The 13,424-nt window shown below is 40.4% G+C and overlaps 1 protein-coding gene and 1 long non-coding RNA gene across 4 annotated transcripts in view; one reads left to right on the top strand and one right to left on the bottom strand.

The window, feature by feature from the left end:
* LOC135328117 (uncharacterized) overlaps positions 1 to 13,424 on the bottom strand; it is a 37,016-nt gene that overhangs the window by 12,276 nt on the left and 11,316 nt on the right. The gene's annotated exons all lie outside the window — the stretch shown is intronic.
* Positions 1 to 13,424, top strand: part of ABCG2 (ATP binding cassette subfamily G member 2 (JR blood group)) — a 28,549-nt gene that overhangs the window by 5,698 nt on the left and 9,427 nt on the right. For all 3 annotated transcript variants that reach the window (XM_064510387.1, XM_064510388.1, XM_026102743.2), the window contains exons 2-8: positions 2,821 to 3,033; positions 8,248 to 8,307; positions 9,190 to 9,304; positions 9,950 to 10,102; positions 10,534 to 10,691; positions 11,485 to 11,636; positions 12,114 to 12,218. In XM_064510387.1, the coding sequence (XP_064366457.1) occupies positions 2,828 to 3,033; positions 8,248 to 8,307; positions 9,190 to 9,304; positions 9,950 to 10,102; positions 10,534 to 10,691; positions 11,485 to 11,636; positions 12,114 to 12,218 (949 nt within the window). In that variant the 5' untranslated portion in view covers positions 2,821 to 2,827. The remainder of the gene's footprint in view (positions 1 to 2,820; positions 3,034 to 8,247; positions 8,308 to 9,189; positions 9,305 to 9,949; positions 10,103 to 10,533; positions 10,692 to 11,484; positions 11,637 to 12,113; positions 12,219 to 13,424) is intronic.

The raw sequence follows: 13,424 nt of genomic DNA, 5'->3' as shown, positions 1-13,424 counted from the left end.
AAATACAACTTGGTCTGCGTGGGCAGCCTTCAGGAGGGATTAACAAAGCGACTAAAGCTGTGTCTCCCACGCACAGCATCACCCCGTGCCACCGTGATCAGCGTATGCTCGTTATAGCATCACGTGCCATGCTGTCTCGACCTGAAGCTGCCAGGAATGGATACCTTAAAAAGCGGCAATATGAAAGAACAGTATTTTTTCTCCGGCAGAGTTGCACAGTCATGGGCTAGGGTGTTCCTGAACTTGAGGTTTCTTTCAGAGTGCTGTAATTAAATAGCCTCTGAGAGACCTGTGTACTATGGATGTGTCTAATCTTCTTGTAGCTGATTTAGATATCTAGCTTCTAAAATGTTCTGTGCAGAGAGCTACATAAACTACTCATAACTTAATTGGTAAATAAAATTTAACTTCAGCATACAGTGTGCCAGCCTGTTCTTAAGACTGACTCCATAAAAATAGTGTGACCTTGTAATCAAAAAAACAGTTTGTGACCCTGTGTTTATTGTCTGCCAGTGCTTACAGATTGAGTTTGTTTAATCGCTACAGGAAAAGTTTGTTTTCTAAAAAGTAGTTCTGCAAATTGAGTACAAGTGCGAAGAGTTAGGTTTTTATTCTGGCCCTGACAAAAGGAAAAACCCAAAACAAACCCAAAACAAACCAGAAAGAATTTAACTATTCTATCAATGTCTGAGGTCAGACTGCAGCTCACCCTCCCACAACTGCACAAGCTATGTTTACTATGCTCGTAATATTAAATCATTAATGCTGAAACCTTAATCTGAGAAAAATTGTAGATCATGTAACATCGCGATCTAGAGACATTACAGATGTAGTGACATACGAAGGTTAGAGTCGCACTCTCTTGTGAGGAATTTTGCACTCACTCCATGCTGTGGGCTGTCCAGTAGTTCAAGGGATTTTGTAATGTCCTACCGTGGTGTTTGCTCTGTGGTTGAGTGTTTGCTACCCTGCCTGGCACGCTAGCAAACTTCTGCTCATCATATGGTGAAACATAAAGTGAAAAGTCGTGGCTGTAGTTCTGAATGTACAGCTCTGCTTCACCAAAACATCCTTTAAAATGGCAATGACTGATGCCCAGCCAGATTAGCACAAAAACTAGTATCTAACTAGCCTTACAAAATGAGCTGCTCTTCTGTAGGCAGACAAGTCTTCTCTGGGACAAGTATAAAGGAATGCATGTGGTTTATCCATTAAAGGCCTCAGGCTTTAAATATTACACAGTCAATTGGTGTTCAATTCCCTCAAAATCCGTTTTAGTTTAAATTAAAAATGAAGCTAGTCTTGTTATATTTGAGGCACAATTTCTTTTCGTTTTAGGGAAAATTGGGCCAAGATTACTGACTGAGTGCTAAAACATTCACACCCTACATTTTTGCTGGCATGGGAGACCATACTTTTGTCAAAAGAGGCAACTTTCTGCTAGCTTTGGGATCACAACTTTTGGAAAACTGATGAACAAACCTTTCCATGCAGATATGCCTGTTCATGAGACCAGCACTAACAAAGAAATTCATTCAGCATGTCTGAAAAAGACTCAGTTCACTGTTTTCTTCCTAAGCAGTATAACTATGCTAACATATGGGACTGATCTTCCTAAAGCTCCTAACTGCTTATCTTCCTTCTCTGTTCCCCAGAATTGCTGGATTATTAACATTTTCCCTAGTTACCATTAAAGGGATTGGACCCAGAGAAGTCACTTTGATATGTAAGGAGAGGCCAGATGATCTCAATTTTTTCTCTGCCACTTAGGTAATACGAAGGGGACCGAGGCCTGCCTGTACGAGGTCAGCCAAGGATCTCCCTGGGCGTGGATTCCTTGCTGGCAGGCAGGTTGTGTTTCTCAAAACTGCCTTGAGATGGCCTTAGAGATAGGAACCTGACTGAGGACAGGAGGAGAAATAACTGTAGTTATTACACAACAGCTCTCTGCTATTGGTTATGTTAGCAATAAATCCAGTGAAGAGAATTACTCAGCAAATATGTCAAGTTGCTTATTCCCACAGTCTGAGCAAAATTATTCTGATCAAAAAAAAAAAACAAACCAATTTTCAGATTGTGGTGATGTTGCACAGGAGTGCTAGAGGTAAGGTGAGTATCTTTACTTTCAAACCGTCCGTTTCAAATAGCATCTAAAGGGCAAACTCTAAGCATGTTCAAAACTGTAAAAAAAGTCCGACCAAACGTTAGGATGGAAGAAAGCCAGGTCCTTTTGGCGCTCACAAATTCTGAGCTGACCTTTCAGCTGACCACGTGTTGTATCTGTGATTTCCAAAAGGCTTGCAGAGTTTATTTCCAAAACCTGTCTCTCAACGGCAGCCCTGCAGATAGAGTATCATGTCAAGCTAAAACCCGCTGCAAAAGGCACCTGCTTGCTTGTAACTGGAGAAGAGGATGCGGAGGGACCCTTCTAACTCCCTGATACGACATGAGCAGTAAAGCAACACGGCAGGCCCAGCTCCACATCCACTCAGAGTCCTCTTAAGGTTCGAGTCCACGGAACCCAAACTGCCTGTCTGAAAGAGGCCAAGAGCAAGGGCCACAGCAGCAGGCCCAGCGCCTGAACGCTGGAGCAACCAGACACCCGCCATCCACGGGGGGAGTTTGCACGGCGCATGCAGTGGGATGGAGGGGCAGGCGCACGACGCAGGACACAAGAGCTCTTTGCCTACGCACCCAGAAACTATTCCAGTGGAATACTAGACTTCCTGTAGAGCATTTACACAAACGTGGCTGCACTGCATTAAGACATGTCTTTCTTAATACTAATCTTTTTTTTTTTTCCCTATTTTTCATTTATAGAGGAAAAATGGCAGAAGGCCAGTCACACATAAGTATTCCGATGTCGGACTCGAGCACAAACGGCAGCCCTAGAGGACAGCGATCCTCTCCAGACTTAGCCAGCAGAGGAGGGAGCACGTTAACTTTCCACAACATCTGCTACTATGTGAAGATGAAGAGTGGGTTCCTGTTCTGTAAAAAAACAGTTGATAAAGAGGTTTTGAGAGATATTAAGTATGTATTTAAACTTCTCTTTAGAGTATATGTGTTTTATTTCTCTTCTTGACAACTAAGTCCGCTGAAGCCACAGAGCCACTAAGAACAATGTACAGAATTTGGTCAACATTTAGAAAACAAATTAGAAAAAATACACGCATATGGTTGCTGCGCATTAGCTGCCAGCTCACGTATTAGGCTGTTCTTACATGTGTTGTAAGATTCTGGCCAGGCCCCAGTGGTCCACAGTTGCTAGAGCTGAGGCACAAAGCTGGCAATGCTAAACCTCATTCCTCCCAGCTCCCGGCCAGCATTTCGGCCGCTACAGTACAGTGGCATACAGGCTAGTTGGGTTGATTTACAGTACCTAGCTAGTCCCCCACCGTGACGTGGTGTTTAACGGAGAAACGAACATCCTGTCCTGGATATTCGTGTCTCCTTTCCTAAGGCGGCAGTTCATCTCGGGGGACAGGAAAGACCAGTGCAGGTTTCACATGGCAGGTCTGGAAAATGGCACAGTCATGCCATTGAAGAGCATGGGGTGCTATAGTGAAAAATGGAATATACACAAATAAACCAATTTCCTAAGGATCTGAAAAGTCAAAACGACTGATAACTTTTCTTGGCCACAGAATTTGATTGTACTGATCCCATGAAGCTCCTTACATGTGAAGTCATCCTACGTCATGCCCTCATGCTACAAGTGAAGTAAAAAATGTACGTACCACAGGGAGTGAGGACAGACAGAGTGCACCAAATGTTCTGGGATGCTCCATTCTTGTAAATTCAGTTCAGGCTACAGATTTCTACATTATAACCTATGATCACCTTTAAAAATCTACTATTTCAGTGAAAGCAGAATTCATTAAAAAGGCAGTCTTTCAGAAGGTTACTTTTGGGAGGGATTAACTTATAATGTTTAAGGCAGTAATATAAACCAGGGTTAAATTAATTTTGAGGGTATGTAAAACTTTTTTTCTTTTGCACAACATTTTGCATTACTGCTATATAAGAGTCATGCCATTATATAGCCCTTGTTCCATAATCTGTACATAAAGTTTGCCCATTCACAGTTACTTAGTTAAACTGAGGGGCAAGTACTTGTACAACATGCTGTTCCCAGTTACCCATGACTTTCAGCTCCCCAACTTTAATTTCTGCCTCAAAGATTAGCCCTTTCGTATAGCTGTCTGTCCTGCTCTTTGCCCATGCAATTTCTTTTACCATTTGCAGTTTCCATACCTCCTAAATATGGACTATTAAAACCTTTACTATTCTCCTTGAGCGATCTGTATATTATTGTTACTCAGTTGGCTTATATTAGTGATTTGCAGTGGTGTGAGAGGAAGACTTATCTTTTAGCTTGTTGTACTAAACTAACATTTAACACACATTATGCCTTCCCCTTTTACAAAACGCAACATCTGCATTTGCTTCATTATATATGGTATTTTGTGTTAAAATCATATACTACATATATATAATGTATATGTTTCTTCATCTGTGGAACCAGAAGTTCCCACATTAAGATATTACAGGAGGAACAAATATGTTTCAGAAAGTCTGGGAAATGGTGAAGGAGAGGAAAGCCAAGCCTCCCGTGTCGCATGTCATTGGACCTGGGCCAGATCCAAAGCCCGGTGCTCGGGGCTCGGATGGCTGATAACGACCAGTACCAGAGTTCAGGGAAAGAGCAAACATGGAGCGACTCTTCCCCCACTGTGCCCACACTGTTTCTGGTGAGGTTCATGCACTTCTGAAGCCAAAGGATGTATTCGCATTATTGCGTTTAAGAACCCTCACTGAACTTCTTTTCCATGAGTTAGTCTGTGGTTTTAGTGTGTTTGTTTCTGGGATCCAAAATGTCCCACAGCAGTGCTTTCCACCATAGCTATGCACGCTGTGGAAAAAGTATACTCTTCCTTTGGTTTGTAACCTGTTGTTCAGAATATCAGTTCTGTCCACTAGTTCGTAAACCATGAGAAACACTGAAATGCCACTTTTTTCTGCTTTATCATTCATTGCTTTATTTACTTCTGTCGACTCTTTCTCTTGCTTGTCCTTATCCAGGCTGAAAAAAGTCTTTTCTATTTTTAATGTCTCCTTAAATGGGAGCCCTATCAAACATCTCACTCTTCAATGTCAGTAATTTGCATCTTATAAAAACTGAAACACTGAAGAAGCCCTCTTCCCTAAAAGCCACATTCTGTCAGGCTGCCTGTAAGAAGTAAAATCTCACAAGAAACCAAGCTTAACAGTACCCCAAAACTGTCATGGTATGTACGGGTTTTTACATCTAATCATGGAATCTTAAAATTATAACAGTCTCAGAAGATAAAAAACAGTAAAAGAAAGTAAACTCTCTTTTTACATTGGATAAAATCTCTTCCATTATATATGCAATGTTCTGCATAAAAGGTGAGCCTCAGAAAGAGCATCATCTAATCTAATCTAAATTCCCTGATATATACCCTCCAGGCAGCAAAGCTAAGAAATAATTGCAGTTTTAGCCAGTTTTCCGGCTAAAATACTCTCAGGTATGCCACATGAACAACAAGCTACGTGTCAAGTTTTTATAAAATTTCTGCATAGGAACATAGAAGTAAACTAACAGCCTGGTGTTCCCGGCTGGCAGTGAAAACTGGGTAATCTCTACATTATCCCAATTAGAAGGATACCACTGCTTCTAGCACCCAAAATATTACATGAGGGGCTTTGCTACTACACAACAGATCTTGCTCCTGCACTCCTTTCTCTTACAAAACTCATACCAACATCAAAACCAGACTTCCCACAATATAGACTAGAATACGCTGCATGTTTGGAGACCACACAAATATAGGCTTTCTGTAGCCATAACCTGTCTTTTAATGTTATATCTACTGTAATTACACACTGTATTGTGTTATGCATCCAGGAGTGAAGGTTTTATCTAATAGCTATCCAGAAAGACAGTATTAAATGTATTTGACATTTCCTGCACCAAACTGAGAGTTCACACAGAATTCCTCTCATAACTGGTAGGTTCATGTATTAATTATTAATAATTAGACCGTGACTATTTTCATGTGGTTCACGTGGAACCTAATAACGACCTTAGAATGCTTTTCAAACATGAGTACTTAAGAGGGATCAGGCCATGATTTTTTTGTTACAATGGGAAGCTGCGTGGGCTTTTTTGAAAGCTTGAGGGTTTTTTGAATGACACTACTGCTATCAAAACAGATCAATTTAGTGGAACTCTTACTGATCATTAGCATATATCATTTCCTAGGCTGAACCTGGCTGCTTGCTTTTCTAGTTTAGGTTCTCTAACATCATGCAAGATACCTGAGTGCGATAATGTGCTTTGGGGTCATCTTAAAAAGCTAGAAAATGCTTTGTCACCAAAACAGTGACAGCATACGAACCACTGGCTTCAGCTTAGTAGCTGGCTGTCCTCAGGATCCACTTGGATTGCTCATGCTGCAGTGGCCTTGAGAGTTTAGAAAGTATGCTACAATTCACCCCTGATCAACATTAAACAGGGTTGAAAACATTTCGGGTTCATTTGTAATTTCTATGTCTTTTTTAATGTGTTTTATTGAAGAGTTTCAAAGTCAAATACTTTTCTGATGCTGTCTCAGACATTATTAGCAAGCAGCATTCATATACCGCTCAGAGGGGAAATTCTTGCAAGTTTAAAATAAGCTATTTAGTTATGTAGCTTCTCAAAGTTGTGCACGAGAGTTCTTGACTAGATTAGCTTGACTCCAGGGAGGCTTTTGAGATTATTAGAGTCTTGAGAGCTTCGTTTGAAGATAAATAAAAAGCATTTGTATGGAGACTAGAGAACAGTAAATTTGCAAATTGTGCAGATACACATACATAAACATTCCTTTCCTGAAATCTGTTCAGCTGTTTTTACTTTCCATTCCATAACCTGGCCTACAAGGGTTGGATTCTCCTTTTCTAGTTTCTTTGCACGGGATCCCAAGATTTTTATGGTGTCTGATCCATAACTGCAGACCTGCACTTAGGCTCTACAGAAAATCAACTATATTAAAGAAAGCTAGCAGTATGATGTGATCTACTTTGTTAAACACAGGTTGTCTTTTATCCCTATTTTTCCATTTATTTTCATAACTTTTAACTACTCTTCCCCTAAAAAACTGTTCCAGAGATTGGCGCGTTACTGAGGTTAAACAAATGGAATTTACTGCGTCGATCGTTTCTATCTTTGGCTTGCTAAGTTTAGTAGCAAAGTTGTGGCTTCTTGGTCAAAAGCAAGGGATGTGACAAAAAACAGTTAAAATAAATGGGAAGCAACGATGGATAAAAGACTTTCAATTTTTTTGCCATTTCCAAATTCCAAGCCCTTCTGCCAGTTTTCTAGTTCGCTGTAATTCAGTGCTAATTTACTTCAGCTGAGTTACCTAGGCTCTGTCACCCATAACTTATCGGGCTCATTTTGCTTTCTTTTGGCTGGAAGCTTGCTGATGCCCTGCACAAGTAACTATTTATATTGCATACAACAATAACTGTTTAGGCAGCAATCTCTACTTTTGCATGGTCAGCATGTTACTACAGTGCATAAACCTAGTATTATAACATACAGACAGGCATTTGTTTGTACAGCCTAATTCTTATGTGCACAAATGCTTGTTGAGTGCAAATTTTAGGGGCAAGTGAGGGGAATTATCAGTGGTGCCTTCACGGGTTCCAGCAAACAAAAAGCAATGGCAGCAGTATTTCCGTATATTTGTCTCATTCTTTGTAACGCAAAATGGCTGTTTCCCCAGCTAAATACTTACTAGCCACTTCCATCTGGCTTTTGAGCTTATTCTTTAAAATCAGGTTCAGAAAAACTATTAAGTCCAGCTTCTTTAAATACAGACAAGTCCATAGTATGTTCTGTCTATAGTGAGCTGCTAAGAGAAAAAAAATTCTCCAACTGAATGTGTTTAAAGCAAGCACGTGCTGCTTCATGTCTAGAGACACATCGGGGACAAAGCATCCATACAGGTTTTGCTATTTTTTATTACAATTTTCTGTTGGTTTTCATTATATGAAGATTAGTTCTCCTTGAGTTAGGAATAAAAATTACGGTGGAGTTAAGCAATTACTGTTTGTCAGCAGTCAGATTTATTACTTCCAGAAGGAATGGGATGGAGAAGGTAGTTCTCCAAATAATTTAAACTAGCCTACCAGATGCAACAGTGAGAGAAAAAAAACATCGATTTTGTCTTACAGTGGCATTATGAGACCAGGACTGAATGCAATTTTGGGACCCACTGGCAGTGGTAAATCTTCGTAAGTATTCTCTTTGCTCTACAGAGAAATTACGCCAAAGAGAAAATGAACCTGTACGTATTTAGCAGTAATGAACAAGACTTTCAGGGCAAGAATTTGGTTTCATTTATATCTGTGCAAATCTTACTCATTTCTGAGAAATACTTGAATGCAAAAAACAATTAGCTTAAATGGCAAAGAGGTAATTTTGTTTTTTGTAAACAGTGTACTGATACACTGTCTTTATATATCATTCTAGGAAAATCAGAAAGCCTATATTAGTAAATGAATAATGAATTGAGTAAAAGAGCAAAGGAAGTCTGGTTTCCAAAGCATATCTGTCACAATCACTACTACTTAACTGAGTCAGCAAAAGGCTGTGGTGCAAATACTCATTAAAAAAGAAGTCCATTAATGACCTCACCACAGGAAAAGCTTCAAACAGAATCTGTGCTTTACTGGATGCTCGAAGGCGCATTTGCAAAACGAACTTTACTCTAATGTCTAATAGTTGAGCTTACACTGTGTCCATAAGACACTAATGGCATCCCTCTCCTTTTCTATTCCCTGTTTTTTTTTCAAAACTTGCAGGACTGCTGTCATTGAGGCTTCCAACGATCTGCTTAATTTGGCTGAAAATGGCCAACAAGTTCAAAGGTCGTAAGGAGACAAATGACAGAGGCACAGACACACAAATGTGCTGTGAAATTGCACAGACCTCACTTCCTTAGGAGACGAGGACAGAAGAAACTCTGCCCTTGAAAGTTGCTGGAGGCTTTTTTAATAGCAGATTTTTAATATGGAATGTTTGTATGTAGCTGTCTATTTCATGAACTGGGTTTGGTGTTCAGGGACCTCAGCTCTTACACACTGATTTTATAAAGTGACTGACTTTTCTTCTAGTCTGCTTGATATTTTGGCTGCAAGGAAAGATCCTCATGGGCTTTCAGGAGACATTTTGATAAATGGAGCTCCTCAGCCTGCCAACTTTAAATGTACCTCTGGATATGTAGTACAGGTAAGTAATTTGATGTCTCTGTGGCTTTTTGACTGCAGCTGTATGACAAAACAACTACTGTTGCAGTGTTACATGTAACTCGCCTTTATGAAAGAGTCGAGGCCTGTGCGGTAGCAACTCTCTACACATCTACCTTCATAGGGAAAGATTCCGTTTCGTATTTGGATCTCTGTCCTTAATATCCTACAATAATTGAGCCACACTTTCTTTTTCTTTCTTTTCTTCTTCCTGCTTTTATCTGCGGTCAGCTGAGGCTGCATTAACAAACACAACAAAAACAACCTGAACTGTACCTGCTCTTTAGCTCCCTTCAGCCCTTCAGTATCTCACGCCACACCTCCAAAAAGCTGAAAGCGGTAAGAATACATCAAAAGTAGTTCTGTATATGCATTTTGATATCATGTGTGACAGAAGATGTTCCTATATTGCTTTGCCTTATAAATAAAGGCAGATAGAAATATGTGCATGAAATCAACTGTCTGCGATGACATTTAGGTGTTAAAGTTGCATCTTACAACACGTTCTAGCAGTTGCCACTGTCCCTCTGCATGCAAGGACAGCATAAAACACATATACAAGTAGTTCTAAGAAGAAGAAATAGCGACTGTAAAATGAACACCAAGTATCTGCTTTTTGTTTTGGAAGGATGATGTGGTGATGGGAACCCTGACTGTAAGAGAAAATCTCCAGTTCTCAGCAGCACTCCGTTTGCCGCAGTCAGTGAGGGAACAGGAAAAAAATGAACGAGTTAACCAGATCATCAAGCAACTGGGTTTGAACAAAGTGGCAGATTCCAAGGTAATGGCATGTAAATGTGCTGCTTAAATTGTGAACAAATATTAAATGATGTTTTGAAATAATCAAACGGCTCCATATGGCAAGTACATAATGTAGAATTAAACAGGCTTTTAATAGCACAGGGATACATGAAACCTATATGGCTATCTACCCTTATGGACTCTGCGCTGATACCTCCATCACTATTGCACTATGGGGAAAGGGAAAGGTAGTCCGTGGTTGGAAAAAAGTGAAAACCTCAGCTGATATTAACATTAAGGAATGGCCCGTACATGCAGCAGAGCCACCGCGAGGTAACACCTAAAGCGTATCTGAGAGCGGGGTCAAAATTTCTCAGAACTCTTCCGACTTGCTGACGTGTTGGTAGGATGCTGTTCACTAAAGTACTTTGATATCGGATCAAATGACACAAGTTTCTTGTTTTGTGTCAGGTTGGCACCCAGTTCATCCGTGGTGTGTCCGGAGGAGAGAGGAAAAGGACGAGTATTGGGATGGAGCTCATTATAGATCCTGCTGTCTTGTTTTTGGATGAGCCAACTACCGGACTCGATGCCAGTACTGCTAATGCTGTCCTGCTGCTCCTGAAAAGGTGTTTGCCTCAGAACCAGCTTCCTATTTTCACCATTCAACTCTGCTAAATTTCAGTGATATTTTACTTAAATTCCTGTTAGATTGAGCAAGCGGGGAAATCAGACACATAACTGTTTACCGGTGAGCCAAGATTGCACGGGCAGTAGAAAAAAGGCTGTATGAATTCGCTCACTCCAAAGCAGCTACTCGCAGTAGTATGCAAAGTGTCTTGCTAGAAGCAAATGCACACCGGGACTGTAATTTGTGAGTGATAGCTGGGTTTTTAGTTACAGTTATCTCCATTATTGTAGGTGACAAAAAAGCGATTAAAGTGCCTGTTGTACAGTCTGGTAAGGTGATGGATTTTAATACTGAGGGTAGTTAACACACAGCTAGCTTTTTCCCCATCACAAAATCTCAGGACTGTCTTTGGGAAAACAAGTACAACACACTCTCTACTTTCAAGTTTTAGATCATTTTGCATTTCATGCAATCAAAGAGGACTTAAATACCTCTCTCCAGAGCCTTCTCTCTGTCTGAAAACCTTCCCAGGTTTTGAATCCAACCTTTTTGGAATTTGTTGGAGATTTGTGAATCTCCAACAAGATGCACAGCTAAACTTTCTTTTTCACACAGACATGATAAATATGACCTAAGTACTTGCTCTGCATGTTTTTTTTTCTTTCCCTCTTCCCTCCCCCTTACACTAGACTGTGGAACATAAGGCTTAATTGAACTTGTAAATTCTCTATCTAAATTCTGAAAGGGTTTGCAAAGCTAGCATCTCTGTTATTCTTCACTTTCACATCCAGGATGGCAAAACAAGGAAAAACAATCATCTTTTCCATTCACCAGCCTCGGTACTCCATATTCCGACTGTTTGATAACCTTACACTGTTGGCTGAAGGGAGGATGCTGTACCACGGGCCAGCTCAGAATGCCATTGAGTACTTCAAATCTGTCGGTAAGCTTTCATGGGTAACGCTAGTCACAACAGGGACAACCGAGAGGAAGATGTTTAGTGTGCAGTAACTTGAAAATATGCCAATAGCACTTGACCAGAATTGAATATAGTCTGTACTAGCAAGGCTGAGATTTTAACAAGCTAAGCTTTTCCCTTGGTGTTCCATCTCTTGACCTTTATGTGTAATTTGAATGATTTGGCTGACTTCTAAGCAACTACTAGTAGGTGTGTTTTAATTAGGTACATTTCAGAAGGGCATATTCTCACTTGTCACCTTGCTTTCGTTGACAAAGATAGCTGACAGTGTTGTTAATCCCCCAGGCAGGCGCTGACTTTGGGAAGCCTGCTATGGCTATGGTGCAGGCTACTCAGAGGGAATAAGGGCATGGCCGTATCACGACGGCCGGGTACCGATGCTGTGCAAAGCACTGCCACCCACAGACCGCTTGCTTAGGACTTGTAATGCTGTCACTGCAGGTTACGAGTGTGAGGCATACAACAACCCTGCTGATTTTTTTCTGGACGTCATTAATGGAGACTCAACTGCCGTGGCAATGAGCAAGACAGATGAAGCTAATGCAGGTATGAATCACAGCGATGATTTAAATTCTCACGACATGTGTTTTGCCAGAATGTATCCAGTGCAACACAGAAAGATCACTTAGAGGTGTCACGCACAACAAGTAACTGTGCTGTACGTACGTACATTAAAGAGTTATTTGTACGCATGTAAGTAATATCTGTTGCTGATCCACGAAAGGCAGGTTACAAATGGCTGTTCGTACCACCTCCTTTACCAAAAAATACTGTTGTTTTAGGGATAAAAGAAAAAAAAATCCATCCTAAATCCTTGTTATTTGTATATGGAAAACGGTTTTTTGAACAAATTTACATACTTCCTTATTATGTGAAATATTGCTAACTATGCAGTAAGTTTGCTTCACATAATTAGCTATTTAGTAATTCATCATTGCTATCCATTTCTTCATAAACCAGTCCATATCTTTTTGTGTCACAGTCAAATTACTAGATGTTAAAGATGAATCTGGGAATTTAACGAACTGTTTTATTACAACTCAGCACAGAACAACTTTCTGTCATCCTCAAGGCAAAACAGCTAAATGCCAACATAAGCACTAATGATATATCAGGACAACTATTTTGGTTAGGGACATAATATGATTTAGCTATGCTTTATATATTTTACATAATGAAATGGTTTATCTAGTATGAAATCACCATTTGCCACCTCTGACCAGGGTGGGAATAGGGACAGAGACAGGGGACCAATGCAGCAGCATCTTTTCTCCTGATGCTTCCCTAAAGCTGTGGTACAGCTGAAATCATCCCCTAGACAAACAAACCGAATCTCACCTACATTGAACAGCAGGTTTTTTTCATGCTGCTTGTTGTTACTCATTAATAGTGCACTCTACTTTCATGTGAATTTAAAGGGAAATGAAATACTGAGTATGCTATGTGCCCATGCACACGGTTGCTGTCTATCTTTGCCAAGGAAGCAACTAGTGTTTTACAATAATACTGTGTTTAGGGCCTAACTGATGTTGTAGCTGGCAACACATGCTGTATTTTTCATCTGAAAAGCACATGCTGGACTAGAGCTGGGAGGAAAAAGAGCTCCAGCAGAAATTCACTTACAACAGACTTGAACAGGCTGAAATAGGCACATTTATAACCTGGCTCTAAAAATCTAGGGGGGATCTGTGATAACCTCAAAAGATCTGAGCAATAGCTCACTTACTTACAGAAAGTCAGGGGGAAAAGCCC

Source organism: Dromaius novaehollandiae, chromosome 4, assembly GCF_036370855.1.
Source record: "Dromaius novaehollandiae isolate bDroNov1 chromosome 4, bDroNov1.hap1, whole genome shotgun sequence".
Lineage (NCBI taxonomy): Eukaryota > Metazoa > Chordata > Aves > Casuariiformes > Dromaiidae > Dromaius > Dromaius novaehollandiae.
This window is presented reverse-complemented; position numbering and strand designations above follow the sequence as displayed.